The sequence below is a fragment of the Colletes latitarsis genome, chromosome 8 (assembly GCF_051014445.1).
Source record: "Colletes latitarsis isolate SP2378_abdomen chromosome 8, iyColLati1, whole genome shotgun sequence".
Taxonomy (NCBI): Eukaryota; Metazoa; Arthropoda; class Insecta; order Hymenoptera; family Colletidae; genus Colletes; species Colletes latitarsis.
Window position 1 is genome coordinate 24,228,059 of NC_135141.1, and position 23,042 is coordinate 24,251,100.

General features: G+C 42.1%; 1 protein-coding gene across 12 annotated transcripts; it reads right to left on the bottom strand.

Moving 5' to 3' along the window:
- Positions 1-139: 139 nt before the first annotated feature.
- On the bottom strand, positions 140-22,804 carry Cno (adherens junction formation factor afadin). 12 transcript variants are annotated; one of them, XM_076770384.1, is made up of 26 exons: positions 22,423-22,804; positions 19,922-20,122; positions 18,074-18,185; positions 17,795-17,987; positions 17,333-17,617; positions 16,856-17,139; positions 16,547-16,646; positions 13,765-13,861; positions 12,900-13,194; positions 12,645-12,763; positions 11,815-12,102; positions 11,233-11,512; positions 10,448-11,104; positions 10,029-10,277; positions 9,783-9,923; positions 9,633-9,698; positions 9,411-9,484; positions 9,222-9,340; positions 6,814-8,847; positions 6,111-6,215; positions 5,660-5,801; positions 5,302-5,565; positions 3,243-5,224; positions 2,886-3,157; positions 2,513-2,625; positions 140-2,421 (listed from the first exon to the last, which is right to left on the bottom strand). In XM_076770384.1, the coding sequence occupies exons 2-26, from the start codon at positions 19,936-19,938 to the stop codon at positions 2,133-2,135; spliced, it is 8,577 nt and encodes a 2,858-aa protein (XP_076626499.1). In that variant the 5' UTR covers positions 19,939-20,122; positions 22,423-22,804; the 3' UTR covers positions 140-2,132. The 12 variants fall into 12 exon arrangements, with proteins under 12 accessions (XP_076626499.1, XP_076626498.1, XP_076626504.1 ...); XM_076770383.1 differs by having other exon boundaries at positions 19,922-20,492; XM_076770389.1 differs by lacking the exon at positions 22,423-22,804 and having other exon boundaries at positions 6,814-8,541; positions 8,695-8,847; positions 19,922-20,698.
- Positions 22,805-23,042: the final 238 nt, after the last annotated feature.

A 23,042-nucleotide genomic window follows, 5' to 3' on the forward strand; every position in this document is an offset into this window, starting at 1 on the left:
ATTTAAAACAAAACCTAATTCACCGCGTAAAACTTACAATGAATTTATTAATAATCGGGAAGTATGGTTGATAAAACGATGAGGAAATTCTGTAGCCGCTAAAATACTTTACAAAAATACACGGTGATGAAAAAGGTAATTACACATTAGACAAATTAAATTTATTCGTTCGTTATATTTTGTACAGATGTTAAAGTCGTTCGGTAACTACATCTACACAGAAAATATAAAATTTCCAATAGTGATGATTTAAAATATTCAAAGAAGATAAATACTGTATAGTCTCTTCCATTTTTGAAGATTGGACAGCACTCCAAACAGTTGCAAATGGACGATACACGAGATGCGTTTCTGTATTATTATTTTTACGAATTTACTAATGTGTATACAAATATTTGCCTTCCTTTGCGTGCACTACAGGAATTGTACTTCTGATCCTTTAACAAAGATTTTTCCCTGTATATTGCATTTCCTTCAAAAAATCTGTTATCGATTTTACTCCTAATGTTGTTAAAATTTCATTGTGTTTATACACACATACCACCGAAATACAATGGACGAATAACTTTAACTTCGTCTAGCGTATCTTTTCCACCATTTTTGAAATTACAAGTGACTCTTATATTTCTCATTCACATCATACTTCTTTACAATAGTTAAAAAATATGTGATCTCTAAAAATATAATCGGTAATGTATAGGATAATAAATTGTGACAATACTTGATAATAAGGTTTACTATCGCAGAGTACTTGCTTTAAGTCACCAACGAAATCAATTTCGTTTCGACAGAACGTGAAGTACATTACAACAAATATAGTGCAAATGTACCACATGCTTGCTATACACAACAAAGAAGATACTTTACTACACATGTCTCGTTAACGCGTGTCGCAATCGTCCGCTTGCTCCACATACTAGCAAAAACCAATGTGATGAACAAAAATGCTGAAAAAAAAACGTAATAACTAGACTGTTACCTCATCGCGCATTACGTGTATAAGCATAAGTGGACTATTTTGCACAATTAACACTAATCGTTATTCTATGATCTTTCTTCAAAGGTTTTTTCTTTAAATTACTTAAGAAAACATAGTTATCTAGTTGGTCATCGTCGATAAGAATAGACGTGGAATGGAACAATGTGTGACCGTCGATAGAATGAACCTGTAACTACTATGCACACAACTTTTGATGTTCATATTACACGGGGCTCTTGAGAACCCATTCAAGAAATACGTAAAAAAAAAAGAAAATCATCCGTCTATAAGAAAAATATATAGAATCTCTAGCGCACGCGTTTTTCTCATTTTGAAATACCAAAAATAAATATACGCTGGGCCCCTAGAACCTGGCGTAGTATTTACAGGTTAATTAAAACAAAATGGAATGGAACGAAAGCGGAAGACGGACAATTATCAACGCGGTAGGCCTACAACGCGCAACAGCCAACCGTAGTTCAAAATTGTTAAACTGCTTTAGGTCGGACGCGTATCTTTTTTCTACTTGTATAGTCTTATTTTAAAGCTGCCTGTTTGATTAGTCCGCGCGCGCGCACGTTCTATCGAACGATCGCATTAAAGCTTTCGTGCCGCTTGGCTGAATAATGAAAACGTGCATACGCGTAACGTCGAGACACTCCGTACTCGGTACGATACGTGCGATATCAAATATAAATATGAAACAACATCGTAAATAACAAGTAGTTCTAAAAATTAAACTAATACCATCTATGTACATTCGTAAAATATAATCTTTATTGTACGCTGCCTAGGCAAAGTCAACGTAATAGTTTTAAGTTACGGAGCGATAATTCTCGTAAGCTTTGTTCGTTGCGTGTAAATTTTTCAATGTTAACGTTAAATTAATCAAAAAAAAAAGAGAACGAGATTATGAATCGAGCACATCGAACGTGGTCTGCCACGAGGATGAGAAATGATTCGACAGTGTACAATTACGTTTGTCTGAAATAATTCTTGTTATTAATCGTTACGTATGCGTTCTTCGTAGGTACATAGTTTTAGCCAGAAACTCTGCAAATGGTGGTTGGAATGATTTCACGTAACACCCCATCTAGTTGCGCCAGTAACTACACAACGTGCTTACAAATGAAATTGATTTAGGATTTCAGTCTTAATTCCTATTGTTGCTATTATTGTTGGCGATAGAAGTATTGCTACCAATGTTATTATTGTTGTTGGTACTGTTGTTATTGCTGTTTAGAGCTGTAGGATTACCTATGTTATCAATTTCGCGTTGGGCGCGTGAAATCTTCACTTTATCCCGAGGTGTCCCGTCTTCGCCGGTTTCCATTGCGAACATTTTCATCTTTTCTTTAAAGCTGAGTTTCTCAGGTACTGGCCCAATTTGAGAATTCTGTTGCAGTTTTTGCTTCTCAGCCAATCGTCTTTGCCTCGGATCCCTAAACAAACCGATCGAGCGATCAAAATTTTTTTACCGTGTATGTGATTGGTCGATTTATACGCTGAACAAAAACAATAACGTGGTGTTACTTGTAAACTTCCTGAGCACCTATCACGCCAGGTGTGCTGCCGGTACTTGGAATACCAGATCCTTCGGGTGTCTTTGGAGATGCCAATAAATTTTCTGCATCGTTGATGAAATTCTGGAATCAGGCGAGAAACTGATAATCTTTTTACGATCGTCCACTGACATGTTAATTCTGAAATACAAATGTTCAATCAAATTCAAATGAAACTTTTATCGCCTATATGTAGAACGTGACGACGATCATGAGACATACGCGGTTAAAATAAAAAAAAAACACATTTTCTAAAATAAAGAAGACGGTAAATATATACAACAAGAAAATTTAAGAAATTTTGTTTTATACAAATAAAAGAAAAAACAGTTCGAGAATCTTACATTTGGATCTTCCGCAATAATATCCATAGTTGTGGATGGTGGCGTGCTTAAATTTCCAGTCGAAACGTTTCGTTGCATAGCTTCCGCTGGATTCGCGTTCGAGTCGTGAAATGAGACTCTTTTAATGGAAGTTGACTGTTGAGGATGGGCCAACGGCATCATATTAGACGCGTTCACACTATTCGTTCTGAGAGCACCTTGTTGCGACATCACAGCGTAGCTAGAGCCCCGTTCCGGTGGCAAAGGTGCGTCACTATTACCATTTTGGGTTGCTATAAAATATGTAGATGGCTAGTTTATGCATATATGAGTATATTTTTCATTCATTTTAATTTATCGTACGTAGTATGTACTTACAGATTGCATTCGGTCCATTGATAACCAGATTCTCCAACCGCAACATACTAGGATGTAATACTTGTTGATTCTTAAGATGGGATTGTGATTGTTGTAAATACTGCTGTTGCTGCTGCTGATATATGTGTTGAATTTGTTGTTGTTTAGCCTCTTCTTCCTTCCGTTTTAGAGTTTCGTCGAATTCGATTTGCTTTCTTTTAATCTCATCCTGCCTACGTTGAATTTCTTTGTCTTCGATAGACTGAGGAATGCCAAGAGAACAGGACTTCTGAGAAGTAGCCAACTGAATCAAAGATGACATCGGTATTTGCCCGACAGTATTTTGTACTTGATTGGTATGTTCGTGTTGCAGATTTTGGGACAAGTGCGAGCCAGAGTTTTCTTGTTGGCTTAAAGAGATATTTGAAATACTTTGCGAACATTGCTGAGTACCGACACCGTGCGCGGTAACACTCGTAGAATGCATCGATGCACCGAGAGATTGAACACCGTGGCTACCCCGGGCAGATTGACTGGCAACGTTGACCCTGGACAAATTAGGATTATGTTGTTCTGGCAGATTTCCTCGCTCTTGAGTCGTAGTTGGACGAAGTAAACCCTGAACTCGCTGCATGCTTTCAGCATCCAAATCGTTACTTTCTTCTTCGTCGTCTTGCTGGTTAGCAACTTCCTCGGCTCTTTTTTGGAAATCTCTTTCCAACTGGAGAGCTCGAAGCTGCTCTTCCTGTTGCGAGGTTCTATGAGGTAATGCACTCAATTCCGCTATTTGTTGATCTCGCCACTGTCTTGCAGCTTCCCTCCTGAGCGCTTGTTCCTTTTCCCTTTCTTCTCGCTGCCAAGGATTTGTAGCGCTGTATTGATATTGTCGCGGTTGTAAAGTAGTTCCCGCCGTTCCATTTGCTGGGTAATATCCACCTCGAGGAGGATCTTGCATGCTCGCGGTGTATCTCGAATCCGATTGCTTGTTGTAGAGAGGATGAGTCGTATTCGGTGGTGGAGGCGGAGGACTTTCTCTGAATCCATCTTCAGGAAGTACAGGTCGTATAGGAGCAATTTCATTCGGCTGGATGGACGCGGTTCCTTCCGGTAAAGTTTGCGTTCTGTTCGTACCGTTTTCACTAATATATTGATCGCTTCGCACATCCGAACCGCCATTCAAATAATACTGCGATCCAGCAGCAAAGTGCCGAGTTTGGTCAGCATACGGTCTACTAATTTCTTGACCACTTTGATCCCTTCCGTAGTCAAGTGACATCCCGTTTGGTTGCAATCGAGTCGAATCGTTTTTTCCCCTCGACGGTTGGGTGTTGTACTGAATATGTCCAAGGTTTTGTTGTTGCATATTTTGATGTTGATGCTGGTGCTGATGCTGCGATTGAAGTTGAGGCTGCGGCTGAAGTTGATGTTGGTGCTGGTGCTGATGTGGATACTGATGTTGATGTTGATGCTGATGCGTAGGCGGAGACTTACCATACTGGACTACGTACGGCCCGTAATGCGAGTCCATGTAACCGTAATTTGCAGCGGTCGTTTGCCTCGCAGCATGACCAGCTGTCGAAATCGTCGGTGAAGACACCGCCACTGGCGTATTTGATCCGAAATTTGGTTGAGAACTGATCGATTTCGTCGGCCGAACGACTGTATTAGTCGATTGTTGTGTCATATTCGATTTTATGTTATACGTGGTAGGTCGACACTGATTGGGCGGGATTGGTACGCCACCTCGCAATTCGCGTCTCCTGACTTCTTCTTGCATTTCTTGAAGCTTCGCTTCTTGTCGTATTATGTCCCGTGAGGATTGTGATCTTGGAGGTGCTGCGTTGCCTTGTTGTTGCGATTGGCCACCAAAGTAAGATTGTTGTTGAGCTTGCGATACGTAGGCGGATATCGGTCGATCCCTAGGTTGGCTTGTTTCGAACGTACCTGGACGATTTAAAGAATTCTGAGAGCCTCTCGAACTCTTCTGCAACTGAAGTGGATTTCTAAAACATGAAAAATACGATCACCGTACTATCAACGAACAAATCACGGTAAGCAAAAGACCAAAACTAAATCTTACCTTTCGTCCGAATGTTGAGAAGGGCTATATCGCTGTTTTGCCGTTGCGTCTTGATTTCTGTAGACACTTAAGTTCTGATAAAATCTCTCGGCTTCGTTACTTTGAAGAATATTTGCGGAGCCTGTTCCGATAGCAGTCGTCGAACTATTGCTACTCGCGGTCGTCTGACCGGGATTTAAATTCGGCGATGACTGCTGTCTACTTACAAGTCCGCTTGGCGGTAGTGTTCCGATCCTTATCGGGTCATGCAAATTATGACTCGAGCTGTTTTATAGGACGAGAAAGATAACGTTGTATATTCTCGAAAGTAAAAATAACATATTCGAATAATAATGCATTTGATATTTATTGTACTTGCCGAGAACGCAGCGATGTAGTACCGTTGATTGCGGTCATCGACGGTGGTTGGGTAACCGGTGGTGTAACGCTGTTGCTGGATGATGCTCTACTGTAACCAGGATTGAATACCTCGTGTTGCTGTTTCCCGTCGGTGCCAACGTCTGTAATGAGTCGCGAATACAACACACTCCCTTTTTTCCAATCATTCCTCTTTACGAATATCATGAACACGATACAATGAAACGACGCGGCGAACATACACGGTTTATTATAACATGTGAGTTAAAAGTACAATAACAATAACAAATGTTTATGTAAATATGTGTCTGGTGAAAACTTTCAGGAGTGTAACGTCGAAAAATCAGAGCAGAAAAGAATAAACGAGTTAAAGGCGATCGCAACGACGAACACGGTATTGTAAAAATACGATAGCAAATCGATGGGCCAACGTCAGTCATACTGTTACTTACTGTGCAACGCTGGCACGGACTTGCTGGTATGTATTTGTTGCTGAGGAGCGGTTGCGTCACGTCCAAGTCGTGACGGTAAATCTCGTTCACTCATGCGACGAGGTCCTGCGATAAGCACAAGATGCAAAAACACGTATCTGTAGGTTTCTCGTACGAGACCGTACGAGAAGATAACATCTAGAGCTAGCGTGAGCAAGCCAACAGACAGCATGCAACGTGCACGTAGTGCGTATACGCGTGCAGATGTTTAGTGTACGAAAACGAACGCGAACACGAACACGAATACGAATGAGAACGCATGTCAAACGAACAGTATAGGCGAGGCGAACGAAAGAACGTCAAACGGACTTGCTTGCACGTAGAACTAGCTCGGGCCATTACTAGGAACTAAATTAAAAAGATAATACTACACAGAAGATAATTTTTTCTTACACTAAAACGTTTTGTCATGGTTCCGACACTAAATTCGATCGCGAATAAATTGCTAACCAAAGAGGGAACCAAAAACTGAGGTTGACGAAACCGTTTAATGAAAAAAATCTCGCCATGCGTAGTGAAAAACCGATGGCTTGGATTAAAAAAATTCGTCAACGTGTACATATAATTGCTGGGCGTGGATGTTCAGGCGTGTTGGATACAACGATCATTTCCAAATTCGGCAGGCAAACATTCAAGAAACGCGAGCAATGCGTCGTTTGCTTACGTAAAAGAGAACCAACTTCTAGACAGGTTCGATTTGATCTTGGATAAATCGTCCGATCGATCGATTTCTGTCGATATTTGGTCGAATCGTTGGCTGAATTGTCACCAGGAATGATAGTACATTCTTCCTGGTCGTTGTTACTCTTTGGTCGAGTCTCGCTAGAGATACGATCCTCGTTTTGTTGGGTGCACGACCTCAAATCCTGAGACGAACTATTTTTCAATTCATGGATAACCCAATAGAATTTTGCGTCACTCGCTTGTCGTGGGTTATTAACGTTCGCGTTCGAAAATTCACCATCGGCGAAAGAACTTTGCGAACGTCGTTCTATCTTATTTTCTCTGTCCCTCAGTAAATCGATTTTCTTTAAACATGGATAGGAACTCGAAAATTGCCTTGGAAATCGAGCGTCGAATAACTTTTCCTCCGTATAGTCATCCTGAACGTCACTGTGCTCGTTCACGTTCATTGTCCACTGTGGTACGTGATCCAAATTTTCATAAAGAACATCATCCGAAGACGCGGCGATATTTTCGCACGATGAACAGGGATGAACGAATGCGTCGTCGAGATTAGACATTTCTTCGAGCTGTTCTATTATTTGTCGTTGCTCCGATAACGACAATTTCTCTTTGCTGCTTGTCGATTTTTCATTTCTCTTGGTCATCATATCTTCGATCGCGCTACCATGTCGCGCGTACTCTTCGGTGCTCATCCGCAAATCCAATTCAGATAAATATTCCTTGCCAACAACGGAGAAACGATGACCCGGTCTTGTCTCGTATACTTCAGGCGAGACAAAGTTCGGCTCAGACGCAAATCTTCTAGAATCATTTCCCAGCCTGACTGTGTTTGATCTCAACACAATCGACTCAGCGTTTCCGAGCTTGGAAAAATGTCTAGCCAGAGCTGCCACCCGGCCACATCCAAGGCGTACTTCTTCTGGTGATTTCCAACATTTCTCGAAGCTCGACACGTCGCTAGACGTGTCACTGTCCAGGCCAGACAAATCAAGATTTAATTCTGGGATCGTGGTGTACACCCTTGAAACATTAAATGCTTGGTTCTTCTCTCTCGTTTCACATTCCATCGATTCTCTCCCATCCAATGAACTACTCGTCGAGGTTGGCGTTTCTATTTCTAACTTCTCCAATGTTAAGTCAGTGTCTGCTAGAACAGTGTCTCTCGTTTTCCGTCTCGACGTTTCTTGTTCGAAAGGCTGTTGCTTGGTCGTCATCGTTGGTTCTCGCACGCGATCCACCTCCACGTCAAGTCGACGTAGCGATTCGATGGAACAGGACCTTGATATGGTAGTCGCGGTCCCAATCCGATGATCGTTTATGCTATCGTTCGATTCATCCAACCAAGTATCATCCGTTTGATCGATGTAAGGTATCGAGTCGAGAGAGAAGCTGTCGAGTTTGCTTTCCACGGTCGAGGATTCGTTCGCGTCGCGCACGATGTCCGAAGTCGTGACGGTAGACGTATGATCGTTATTCGCGACCTGGATTTGCGGACAGGTTTGTTGAACGTTTGTATCGGATGGGGGGAGACGATCGGTCCAACAACGCGGGTTATTAAGCGGTACGTAAGAATGGCCTCGAGTAGACGCAGGCAGAGTCCCGAGAGACGAACACAGAGCCGTACGAAGCGAAGCTTCTTCTTCCCGCGACGGACAAACTCGTTGTACCAAAATTGCTTCGTTGCGCCCGACGATCGACCCATGATCTATGAAACCCCACGCATTTTCATCTCGCAAACACCGTCGCGAATCCTCCGGTAAAACGCGCCACGAGTCGTTCGTTCGATTCAAACGACACGTGGGATTCAAGGAATCGTAATTGTAAGATTGACCCTCGGAAATCAGGGTGATAGTCGCACCTGATGGTACTGGATCAATTGAACGGACCGAATCGATCGCGTGCCTTGGTACGGTCAACAAATTACCCATCGAATGGGATGTAGACGGCTGCTCGTTCGCTTCCTGCACCTTCGAAGCTTCCAAATGCTCGGACTTGGGTCGAACTTTGTGCGCTGCTCGGGAAGAATCAGTTAGTAAAGCGTTAGTCAAGCGATTATTTACACCTCGCGGCCTCGCATGAGACAGATCGAGATACGTAATGCGAGCGAGAACGATTAGAGAAAGCATCAAAGCATGGAACATTACCCCTCGAGCAATCGCGGAACAAAGCGGGATTATTGGACACGAGAAAGTCGGTCGGTCGGTCTGGTTGCAGATTCGCGCCACTTTTCTCTTTCGAGCTCGTTGCTCGACTCGCGATACGCGTTTCGATCGAAATGGCTTTGAACGGAATCATGATGATCATGTAAGAGAATCGATGGAACACCACCGAAAAAGAGGAGGAAGGATCCCAGATATATCGCGCGGTAAACGAAAAAATACGTACCTCTGGTCATAACAGGCGAAGGCTGCGACAGTAGAGTGGCCAAACCATGGTATATGGCACCCTGTTTGGCAACTTCGAGGGTTACTACCGGTCCGGTACGCACCAAATATTCGGCAGCCCTAAAGAATAGGTGGACGTGCATAAAATTACATTAAAATTGGTCACCAGTTGTCTCCAACGTGTACTCACTTTTCTTGAGTAATTCCGACTAAACTTTGTCCGTCCACCTTAAGTAACTGATCGCCTGCTGTCAATCTACCGTCCTGTGCAAATTTCATAAGCTAACCTTTATAAGGATCCCTTAAATGTCGATGTTGGATTTTTTGTTACCGAATTATCGTACTTTGAATGACAAGTATAACATATTTGTTTAAACACTTTCTATATATAACTGCGTAAATCTGTACTCACAGCATCAGCAGCACCGCCTGCAACAACACTTTTTATGTATATTCCGAGCCTATCTTGACCAGCACCCTGCAAAACACGAACGAAAAATTTTACATCGATCTTTAAATATTAGAACTGTCTGTCAAGCTTCAGAATCGTGGTGGTACGAACCTTTGCTGCGACGATGCTCAAACCCATTCCATTAGTCGATTTATGTAACTTTATTACGTGAATCTCTGGCTGAGCCGAACTAGGTCCAGTGTGACACGAATAGCCTCCAGACCTGTTACTCATCGCACTGGGACTACGAAACTGCGATAAAAATCGATTAAACATCCTGGTTAAATATTAAAGGTCACTTCTCGAGATTAGAGTTTTCCGAAAGGATAGCAAAACTAAAGAAACTAAATTACTCACGTTATTGTGATGATCTATCATATATATGGTCCAGTATCCACTGCTCGTAGGCTGTGGCGCCATCCGACACAGACCATCTCGTTGTAAGGGAGCTAAAAATTCAGCCAAACCCGGTGGTACTCCACGTATTACTTCGCAACTGTATCCGTCCTCTGGGAGAAGGAGAGCCAACGCTAGCGTGGGTTCCTCCTCGAGTCGAATTTCTCTCCCATCGGCACGTGCGAGCGTATCGGCCACGCTTTCCGCCACCTGAAATGTTCGCACAACGTAACGCAACGCAACTGAACGCAACGCAGCGTAACGCAACGTAACGTATAACGTAACCTAACGTAAGATAACGTAACATTATTGTAATACGATAAAAGAGATGATGAATTTGTTCGCGCGCGATCGCGACAACCGCACGTAAATCGACTTACTTTTACTACGTTTTCGATTAACTCTGCCGGAAGTCTCGGCTCGTCCGCGGCTGGTTGATATTTTTGCAACAATGCCCTGACTTGAAGGGAATTTAGCTTAAAACAGGTAGAACTCAATGTAGCGAGCTCCTCCGCGTTATATTTCGGCGCTTGGAGGAGATGGGTCGCTTGCATGATCGTCGCCAAGTGACACTGACTCGCAAGCTCGAGGCCCTGCCTCTCGGCCCAAGTCTCGAGAGCGTTCAATCTCGCTTTCAGTCGACGACCGAACCATCTTACGCACAAGTTCGTGTTCGAAACCAACGCGTTAAACGCGGTTGCGTTTATCGTGTGAAACAGATGACTGAACAACTGAATCGTGAGGGCGGCGTTCACTCTGCACCGCCTCAGCAGAGCCATCGTACTCGAAAATATTTGCAGAACTCCGGCTTCCTTGGCGGGCTCGTCGGCGTCGGCCATAAACTGCGACATCGCCGGAGCAAGTTCAAGAGAAATGCAGCGCACCAACGACGCGAATGCCGCGTGAACTGCCTCCGTCAAAATGTCCTGCGCCCTTGTCGAGAACGCCCCGACGTGTCGATCATTTTTCAGCATGTGCAGCAGTTCCGATCCGTTTGCTAACCAAAGAGCCAAGGAGGATGCGTCCATGTACCGTTCCTATCAACATTTATAACATGCTATCACGGTTTCGAAATTTATCATTATTTATCAAACAATTCATTAAATGTATTTAATTTTACTCATCATTTTAATCTCCCTTTCTTATTTTTCTCCTTTACCATTACCTGTATCACTCGTTGTATCATACCGGCGACGTTCGCCAACATCACTGTCAATCTATGCGCTCTCTCCGTAGGTTGCAACTCCGGTCTATAATGCGTACTCGCACGATATCTCGCCGCTAAGTAAAGCGTGTACGTTGGCGCAAGTTTAAACTGAGGCGCTGACGGCTCCACATCCGTGATTACAGCATGGAAGAAGGTCTCTTCCGTTTCCTCAAGAAACTCTAGCACAGCTGGCAAAATCGGATCCGTTCCGCGTGGTTGTCGATCGTTTTGCAACGTTCTATCGAAAGAGGGAACAAATATCGATGTTATTGTTTGCTCTTACTCTTGCATTCGTTTTCCCGTCTCGAATGAAATCGGGAATCTGACGAAATTCGTCGTTGCCAAAAAAAAAAAAAATTCCAGCGAATCGCTCCTTTATCGCGACCGAGTGTTTCGTGCCCCGTCTCCTTTTTCCAATCCCCTTCGCATACACGCACACACACTCATCCACTCACGGAAGCACGCATCTCCGTGCGCACATCACGCTTCTTCGAGACAAAAGCAAAGCTTTTCGTCCAGTGGTAAACCACTGCTCGTTACCTGTTACCGTCCCTGCTGCTGGTCAGACTGGCAGTCTCAACGTTCCCATCGAGATCGAAGGTAGTTTCATAATTGTGCGTGGATTCCGGCGCGTGATTCGGGCTTCGAGCGAGGCAAACTGCGGCGGAGCCAGACGCGGCGGACTTGCTCGGACTAGACGGATGGGACGGTTGATCTTGACCCGGCTGGCCCTGGCCTTGAACTTGAACCTGACCCCCGTTCGGAGTTCCGGACGCAGACCCGTATCTTTCCGCGTTCGTCTCTTGATTGGTCAAGTCTGGGGAGCGTCTACGGTACAGAAGCAGGCCGCGTGCAGGAGAAAAAGAAGCGAAACCAAGAAACGAAAAACGAAAGAAACTTGAGGGTGCCAGGGATGAGAGCCTTCGGTGACTCTACGTTGTGCGCGATCGCTCGCGCGGCTCACCGGAACACCGACCTCGTCAACTATATAATAAAAACAAGCGTGCTCTTGAAACGCGTATTTGCTCATACGAGATGATCTTTTTCCATCGCAGCAGCCAAATTCGGACAATCTCGTCTACTCGCTACATCCTTTTACTCTCTCACCTGATACTTTAAGCGCAGAAGACACTTCCCCGGGAGTTTTTCTCCTTTTTCCTTAACCTTTAGTCTCTAACCTACTCCCTAAATTTTCTTGATTATCCACGAGTTGCTATGTGGCCGCTTTTAACGTGTCTATCCATCTATTCGTTTATTCGTTGTTCTAACGTGCATCGTGCGTCCCGTATCGCGTATCGCATATTATTCATTCCGAGCGAAACAACGAACAAGCGAGACTATTCCTTGCTAGCCATACTAAATGCACTCACCGGTCGTAGCCGTATTCGATTTGCCTCCCAGAATCGTGTCGTTGTCTGATGCGTTCCTCGGGTGCTGGGTCGATGAATCTGAAGGTATGTAGTCTGCCGAACTTGACGATAGCTCCGTTCTAAAAATGTTGGTGAAAAGATGAAGAATCATGAAGAATGTATATATGCAGGGTACTATTTTGTTTTATATCAACAGAATGGTTGGAATACTGCCCATCAAACGTGTACACACAACGCAATGCAATGAAACATTACCTGGAGTATCGTTGTCTGATGTATCCTCTGATTGTTAACGTAAGTGTGAGCGTCTCTGGAGCAAGGCGTAAGTGTAACAATATTTTCAGTAAAAGCAATCACACAATGCCTCGGCATGACCATCGGTCCAGTCAAAGTTAGGGTTTGAGCTTGTACAGCCTGTGGACCTATGGGCCTTTCCGAGCCTACCTCCGTCACGTTAGGCTGCAACCGGTGTCGTATGCCGGCTCCATTTGGAACGTCACTTCCATCAGGATTTAATTCGAGTAAAAAGGGTAATCTCTCGTCCTCGTACCTGCGACAACCAAACCACGCGAACCGTAGACTCGTTGCATCGATTACTCACGGTACCGCAACTTTCGTAAGCTATAGACGTAACGATTTGTCCTCTTTAATTTTTATGATATTTATATGATGGTTCTAATTATTTTATTAACCTGTACATATACTTGAAAAGCACTCGTACAATGTAAACTGAAACGTTGAATAATGAAACCGCCTTGTACATGTTCTTAGAATTTGAGTAAAAAACAGTTACTTTTTTCTACGCGTTATATGTATATTTCAAACAACTATAATTGGGAAGACTATTTGAAAAATAATTGTAAACGTGTAAGATTAGTGTATAATCCGTCGCACATTGCGGTCGTATTGTATCACAGAACATATGCCATACTATTATTGCAACTCGACCTATGACTATCGTACAGTAAATCATTACATCCATGGTCCCTAAGGTCTGGATAGCTAGTCCACATGCGCGGACACACGCCCTTCGATCTATGCTAGATCGAATCCAACGTCTTTGTAAAAAAATCTGTTCGCCAAACCATATCGTAGGGCGATGGATGCTTTCTTTACAAACCTGTGGTCAAACTCGTTCCACTTTCCGCTAGGTTTTTTCTTGCGCTTCCGAGGCACGTAATCCGCGGGTCTTCTACGTACATGGAACATAATTGAACCTGAAAACAATACGAAAGATTCTAATTAATCGTGTCTCGTCTCTGTTCATTTCGTTCCTATAACAATCATGTTTTAATCGAAACATCCACTACTCTCCTGGTACAATTCCTAGTTTAGGAAAAAAAATTCCCGCCACACCCATAACAACCTCTCCACCTTAAATCTAATTCATTTCCTTTTGATTTCTTATTTCAAGCGGCAAAACAACGATCGCCTTATGTTTATTGTCGGTATCGACGCCAAATCGTAACGTCTTAGACGTTGCGTGTCCAACTGACCTACATAGTCCACGTGCGTCGACACAAGCGCACCTTTTTACTTCCATTTCCTACGATCGATACACTAACTCGTCGAACGATGCTTCCCATCGTTGAGATTGCGAAATCAACGCAAACATAAAGGAACGACACAAAAAATCAGGAACGTTTCTACGGTTATATAATTTGATTTATTTAATTTCTGGTCCAAGCTTACTTGATCCTACCATTGGACGAAAGCGATATTTCGACATTTCTCAAACAAACAATAAAGAAAACAAAATAAAGAAATGGAAACTTTTGTAGGATGAACGTATTTGAAAAACGATCAATAATCAAAAGTCACATTCTTTAAAAGTCGCTTGTTTGCACCAGACCTTAGACAGTAAAATCGATGTCGAATGTACATATATACGTTCTTCGATACTTTCATTGTAGCATATAAACATGGAGATTTGACGATCGAATTGATCTACTCTATGCAAAGGTTACGTCGTGCGTGTATATTTATATTCATGCACTCTGTTCCAATTGTCGAGAATACTATTCGACGGCCAACGGTTAAGAAAGAGAACAACAAAGGAAAAGGGGAAAACACGTGAATCGAAATTCGTTATAAGAAAAATGTTTTAGAGCAATAGTCTTACGTCTAATCCCCCAATCCATCATGTTGCGTAAAACACGTTGATTTCAGTTGTGGTCCCTGATTTCGTGATGTGGTCCCTTTTACGATTAAAGATGGTCCGCCAGAATTTTGGTCCTCTACGTTTCACAATCTTTCTTCTAAGGCAAATATACTCGAGAAAATACACGAACAAGAGCGAAACGCAAAATATATACTGTCGTCTTCTCTTTATTCCTTTCAGGAATTTACAAAAATCGTACAAAGAACTTGGTTATGAAAAATGATATCGTTTCCCTTAATGTACCATAGCGATTTTCGCTGGTTTGGTTCTTCTCTGCCCGGGATGCTATCGTCGTATGCCCTCGTTTCGTTTATCCTTCGATTTTCTTAGACTCGAATGAACTCCGTCGTATTCCGCAAAAAGTCGAGCAGTTAGATTTCCTCGTTTACAAATAATTACGATTAATGGCACGTTTTCACACCCGGGCAGGCTGCAGCGAGAAATACGTTTCCAATCACCCCATTTCGAAACGTATCGTCCTCGAAGGCGATCGTCCCCGATATTTCGACGCTTTACCGTATACTATTCGTTACATTACACCACGGTTTGCGGTGATCTTTCACGCGCGATATCGTACAATCCTGAATACCGGCCAACCGATTTCGTCTCATCGTGACAACTATTTCCACAGAAGTTCAAACTGCTGGCCAAGGCAAAAGCAAACCCTCTTCCTTGCTCGAGCGAGAATTGCACCGAAACTTGTTCGCGTCGCGACCAAGTTCGAATCACGACTGACAAGAAGTATCGTTGCATTACATCACAATGTTGCGCGAATGAACTTGAGCATTGCAGATAGAAACGGGGGTGGCCAGTCGTTGGTTAGCATGAACGAACAGAGGAGGAATTGGCGCACGCGCGTATACCTATCGGTATACAGTGACGAGCAAAAGTGTAAACACATGGCTCTCTAATCTTTTAAAGATTTTTTTATTTAATTCGGTAGATTAAAAAATCGTACTAGTCGATAGACGATCAACTTTTACAAACGAAATTCCTCAATTAACGAAAAGATATTATAGTCGGAAAGGAAGAAGCGAATCCTGGAACACACTATGTTGTAGTATGCGCCAAAAAGAGCACAAGAAAGGATCATAAAAGTCTGTAATGTGAGAGTACGTGTACTCCAATAGTTTGAGATTAATCACATACACCATAATTTTTAAGATAAGCATTACGTTTCGAGATAAGCACATTTGTTTGAAGAATGATTAATTATCCACTCGTTGGTTCTTGCACTGATTGCGTGAGCAGCAATTTTTGGAGTGTTTCTCAATCAGAAATGAGTTACAGTCTACACAACCATACATTTTTCAAATCTTTGCAACAATCATGCGACTAACTTAACATTCTTTTGCAACGTTTACTTTACTGCAGAAAGAAATAAAAATTTTCTTTGTATCTTCGCTTAATGGCCTCGCTCTTTGTTTCTGTTCCAAAGTAATCTATTGAACTAAACAAATTTCTTCCATTTATAGCAAAGTTTTTGATATATCCGGTATTCGATTTGGTACCCAATCGATTAGCCGGTCTTTCTATCAAATATCCAAGCTTAGCGAGTGAGTTCGAAAAGTTTCACGACGATTAACACCGAATATCTCTCGTTAATAAGATTATACCTACAACGAACGGTAATCGCATTCGATTTATTTAACTAGAACAGTCATCGTATAAATTCTGTGCTTCTTAAATATTCGTTGACGCAAAAGATTCGAGGAATATTTAAGTTTTTAAACCAACTTACCCCGCGCAGAAGGATGATTCATAAGAATGGCCAAAGGACATTCATCATCGTCCAATATATATTCCTGCTGTGTTCCTCCACTCACGTGTTCACTGTTCACCTGTGGAATGTTCAAAATAAAATAGCAAAGGATTGGATCGTTCAATTTTCGATTACTGTACAATTCCACGACCGATAATTCTGATATGAATTATCAAGGAATATAATCGTATTTATAGGTATCTGAATGCGATAAGAGATACGCTAATTGAATTGTATTCGTTAAAAGAAAAGTACAAAGTAAAAGAGATATTAAAAGGAGAAACTGACCTGCACAAGACAATATTGTTGCGGATCAACCTTCTCCAAACCGTACTTCGAGAGCATTTCCCGTACAACTTGAACTGCCGAATCCCGTACACTTAAAAGTAACGTTTTGTATGGGACGTCTTTACAAAGCGCCTCGCCGTAAATCTTCAACGTTCCACCCGTATCAGGACCGCCGTCTTTACTGCGAAATTGCTGTAACTTTCTCTCCAGCTTTTGTTGCCGTCGCCTTCTCATTACAGCTTCTGGATTCGAAATGCTTCTGGTAAAACTAGTTTCTGGTAGCTCTGAAATGACAAACAACGTTTCCTTACTAAAGCGTATTCGTTTTTAAATATATTTTTCTAAACCATTTCAACGACGCAGTCAACAAGCAAAATCTGATCGATAGTCATTAAACAGTCTTAAACCGCAAGTCGTTCAACGTACCTGTAACAATACGATACGTACACTCACGTATGCATTGTTTATTCCACTTACCCGTATAAAGTTTCTCTGCCACTCCATTCTGATCAACGGGTACCGCATTTTCATCCTGTTCCAGACTCTTCAACCGACTGAGCTTCTCTTGCTTTTTCATTTGTTTCTTCTCGCGTTTACTCAGCTTTCTGCGAAAGCTAGATCCGTCTGAACAAGAAAAACCAACGCCTTGAGCATTGGTTTTGTCGTCGATTCTTCGTAAAAGGAAACGTCCCTCGCGATCGTCGATGTGCCAGTTCAATTGCACTAGCAACGGTTTTTCATCTAGCCTGAGCTTACGTTCTTCTGTAAACGAAACTCAATTAGTAAATATGCTTAACTTCCGTGCGTATAAGACGTTCGATCGAAATCGATGTCGCGCTCGTTTGTGTCCTTCCAAAATATGAGTGGAAAAAAGATGGGGGAAAAGAAACAGAACAAGGGGAGAGGGCACGTTATCTTGTATACATTATATCTACTTACCACCGTTCTCGTGAATTTCATAGAGGGCATATTCTGGAACCGAAAGCATTCGCATATCTGGACGGAATTTTTCAATAAGAGTTTCGATCACCGCTTGACTTGTCGCATCCGATGCTACTCTGATGCACTTGGTCGCGACTTTCTGACCGCTGTCTTGAAAGTAAAATCTCATTACTCCGTGAAACTCCAAGTCCTGAAAAATCGGACAAACGTCAGAAATGATCTCGATCGAGCGATTCAAATCCATCGGAACTAACGAAAAACAATATGAAAACTCACTTCGTTCGGTTCCGAAAGCTCGAACAGATCCAAGCGGTTGGCATTCCATTGTTGAATCACGCCACGCAGTGCCTCGCGTTCGGCCTTCTTACTTGCCAACTCCGTGGCCATTCTGAAAAAAAAAAGATAAAAACGAGTGAGAACAGTGAACAAAAATGCACGTTGAAGCTTTTCAATATCCCGACGATATTAAGCTTTACTTTCCAGACCTTTTTCATATACGAATAACAGTGGCATTTCTTCATTAGTTTCTCCAAATTCTATCCCTTTTTACGCGCCAATTACTATCTACGATGTGCATTAACGACCTTTCTCAACGATCGTTTCGCCAAGATCAAGAATCGGTAATTACCTTCGGTCAAATTTTTAATGGACAGTTGAAATCTCAAGTCGTTTAATACGCGTAAGAGAATCAACGACAGTGCACCTTGTCACTCGTGTAAAAAGGATGCACCGTTATACATCAATGCTTCTCAATTTCGCCGCGATTCGCTGCCAAGCGTGCAGCTATACCAGACTTGTCTTATCGATATTATTCCAGCGATCGTTTCTTATCTATAAACTTGAAACCGCGATAGTGAATCATCGATAAATCGCATTATTTCGAAACATGTATGTTTATTTTTGGTGCATGTATTTATTTGAAATTACGCGTGGCACGAGAAATTAATAAAAATGGAAAGAAAGGCTTACCGAGAGAATTTTCCTATGACGCGTATGGTTTACGCATCTAGCAAGGTGAGCGAGGAAAAATGCATGACGGAACAGACATGGTCTTCGAACGATCGGTAAATCAGGGTCACGAAGCGTTCGAGAAATTGCAGTCGAGCAACAAAGCAAAGGGACTTTTGTCACAGTCGGCAGGAAAGGGATCGGTTTGAATCGGTCGCGATCGACACGACTCGGTCCTTCTCGGCTGTTGTCGTCAAATCGAATCGGGCCAACTCGGAGTAGAACGCGTCGCAACGAACAAGTCGCATACCATGCATTCCTATCTCCTTCGACAGCATTCGGTCTTAAAACCTTAAAAGCGCGCTCGAGTAACTCGAACACGCTCGAGTACCCTCTGCATGATACAACTACCCTTACGAGTGTCTGCGATCGTTCCAATGCTCACCCGAACCAGATGTTTGTCCGACTAGAGCCGATCATTCTTGGCGCGAAATTTTCTCACCGGATAACATACCTACACGATTTCATAGAATGTTGCCTTTCGTTCTTTTCTTCCTTTGTATTTCGTACTTTCAATTTCTGTTTAAAATAACACGATTTGCAACAACGATTAGACTCTTGTATGTTCGATGCTAATTACAAGATTACTATCCCTCTAATTACTTAAAAGCATTAGTAATACCGTGATTTCCGATAAGCCGTTGACTCTATTACTAGGTATACGTTAAAGAAAATTTCTATTCGCGTCTCTCACTCTCTCTTTTTCTATTCTACAAGCCAATTTCTTGTTCATTCATGATATGTAGGTCAGGTGAATATTTGTCACAAACACGAAACGGAGGAAGAAGTAATAGCTTGTGAATAAACGTAGTTCAAATAGCAACAGTTTTTTAGTGAAAAAATGCACTGTACAGTTTGTCAAAAACGAACGTTTTGCTATTATTCATGATAACAGTAGAACGTACAACGTTCAACGCGAAAAACACATGGCAAAACTCGCCCATTGTTAGCGTTAAATAAGTAATTTATAGAAATAAATTATACAAATGTATGAAATCGCAAACTCAAAACTATCGTGTATTAAATGCTATTAAAACTGGAAAGTATAAAAATCAGTCAGTCAAAAAGAGAGAGGAAAAAAGGACAGGAAGCACTTCGATGCGTCATCGTACTTACTCTTCCGAGACTGTCATTCTTCTGATGCGGTTGAACAAAATACGGCAGACACGAAAGACATATGATGATCCAAACACAACTTGTCGCCTCCAAGAAACAAGTAACGAAGATTTTGTCGGTTTGGAAGGAGAATACTGGCTTGCATCGAAAGTATCGGAAACAATGTGATCCGACTTACGAGGCACTCGAGAATCCTCAGAGCTGTAGAAGAAAGGTTGCGTGCATGCAAAATCTTCACTATACTCGTGGATTCAAGAGACTATCGTTCCTTGCAGCTTTTACAAAATGCAATGTTGCTCGAGAAATGCACGTAAACAATCTTCCCGTTGTACTAACTCGACAATGTGAAAACATATTTCTCGAAATCCGTCGAAATTGCAGCATTTTTCTATCTTGGAAAGCAAGTGGTATTCAACGGCTTTAACGTTACACACTCCGTTAGCGGGAACACTTTCAAGTACGTGAGCTTAGTCCAAACTTGCAGCCACGACTATGAATTCAAACTTTTCTTCCTTTGTAACCACTAAACAGTCTTCGATGAGAATAATTATCGATGATGCTACACCAGATCCTATAAAAACAACCGCCACACCCAAACAGTATTCAGACACAACCAAGTTCTACGTACGATACCCAACCAAAACGTATCTCTCGTCGTGTAATTACTAACGAACTGGCCGACGCGAACGGACTTGGTAAAGCTGGGGCCTCAAGAGTGGGAGAACGTTACGTCTTGCTATAGCCTTTTCCCCACCGACCCTACTGCCTACTCCCTCTTCCAGTTACCCCTTCTCTTCCCCCTCATTCTCTAGTCCTACTTTCCCTTTCCCTATACTGCTCACTGCCGTGCAACGATACGGTTTGGTCCGATCTGCTCCGATCCTAACCACTCTACATAATTCGTTTCGTTCCGTTCCACTCCATTCCGTTCCGTTCCTTTTATTCCAATCTGTATCTTCTCCGGTTCTTTTCTTTCATTCTTGTATTATATTTATTCTTGTATTTTACATGTGTAAACGCATCTTCGTGTCCTTAAAATTTTATTTTCCACGCAGTATCTGTTTGTCCATTTGTTTTGTAAAATACATTCTCCCGTTTTGTTCTCACTACGTTACTTCGCATCAACTAAAATTTGTAATTTTAAACTTTCCCTCAAACGATAGTTAGGACAAATATTTACAGAAACACAACATACAACAAATTATTATTCTATTACTAATAATAATAATAACAATAATTAAATTACGTAAGAAATTATACGTTCTTTGTTCTCTTTCAACTTATAAAGTACATATTACTCACTAGCGTATATCGACACGCTAGAAAACGAATCTAATTTTCGTTGTATGGCTTCCCTCGTAACTTCATTACGTATTGCACCATTAGACACCAAACGACCCCCTCGTATTCCATATTATGAAATCGAACAATGTCAAAGGTAATAATATTCGATGATGACTTCAAATGCATTTCCCCCCCCCCCCCTATTTTCTTCCTTTGATAATAAAATGTAATGAATGCAACACATACAATGCATATATCAGATTGGTGGAATTTATCTCGAGATAAAACGCATGAATTTTTATGAAATGTTCGTTTGTAGTGCCGAACACGACACGTGACACAGGACAGCTACAAATCTAACCGCAAAATGGTCCTCGTACAACGCATTTAACTACGTAATAACATTACGCCATCGAGTTACTAGAGCTCTGTCGAGGGTGGATGCCTGACGGTCTGTTTATTGCCCTTAACTAACCGCTTCCTGCTTATTTCGTTCACACGAATATGTTAAACGAATACGTATGCACGCATTTACTTTGCATCTACAGTTTATTGTAAAAGCTTCAATTTGTCTCTCTCTCAAACGTGTAAACTTGTTCATACTTAAAAGCTTTTGCGATGGAAACTCCCAGTCTGAGAGCTTCTCTGAAGAAACGAGTTCCGAGGACGGCTGTTCGTAAGTATATGTACGCGGTCAACGTCGCAGCGTCTCGGGCTCGATCCGTTTTATTATTGAAGCAACCTTTAGGAAGGGTTCAAGAGAACTCTTTTCACAGCTATATCGAAAAGATGAGCTTGGAAAAAAGTCATAAAAGTCATAGCAGGCTTTTCATGTGACCATCGTGACACGTGAAAAACGTTCCTTTCTTTTCTCCTCTCAGCTCTCTTAATAGTAACATTTATTCTTTACCTACTACGCAATAATCATTTTCTATTTACACTTAATATCACATCAATCTTAGGAAGCTGTATATTTGGCGGCAAAATCTATCTGAAAGATTCAAGGCACGTTACATTTACGCGCGAATATCGTGCTATTGTTCAGAATCCACGGGATAAAATGATATTTACACAGTTTTGGAGAATCATATTGTAAACGTTTGACGAATGTACCCTAACGTTTACTACTACGCAATATGTTAAGGATAAAAGTACAAATATTATATCTAATATATTTCATTTTGTTTGTTGAAATGAAACAAATCAATTATACGTACCTCCGTTAAACGAATCGCTTCTTCTTCTTGGAAAATAGAATATACTTTTGGCGTCTACGCCACTCTTCGTGATCTTGACTTCAGTGGCATCGCGGGAAAGTGCTTCCATTCGATGAGTACACGACATTACCCACCACTATTTCGACAAGTACTCAAGGCACAGACACTTTAATCCACAATAGGATTTCGATGACATTAATCTGAGCATAAATGCGTAAGCATCACAAACACAGCCTTACAGGGCATGCTCGTACGCGCGCACGCAAGCGCAGAGCGCGCGTATGCTCGCGCGAATATAACGCTACACACATGCACACATATAACCGGTACGCGGTTCTACTCAAGACCGGCCTCACACACTGGTACCGTTGCCAGCTGACACAACGATCGCAAAGACCAGAATTACGATTGTTAGCGTCGACTCCTGAACTACTAGACTTGTTCTTTGTCATCTACATATACGCACACTCGCTTTTAAACTTTGTCGACGCTTTAACCAACTTTTGGTAAGTTTTGACGCGAAACCATTGCAAACGTACCGTCCAATACCACCGCGTGCCGCATACTACATAGTTCGCCCAACCGCCCAACTAAACGTATCGGAGCACCACTGACCACTG

Excerpts from the sequence above, each read along its gene's own strand:
- Cno (XM_076770384.1), bottom strand. Across the intron at positions 17,988-18,073 it reads AGCTTTCGGAACCGAACGAA|GACTTGGAGTTTCACGGAGT; the intron begins GTGAGTTTTCAT and ends CCGATTTTTCAG. Across the intron at positions 3,158-3,242 it reads CAATGGACCGAATGCAATCT|CAACCCAAAATGGTAATAGT; the intron begins GTAAGTACATAC and ends CATATTTTATAG.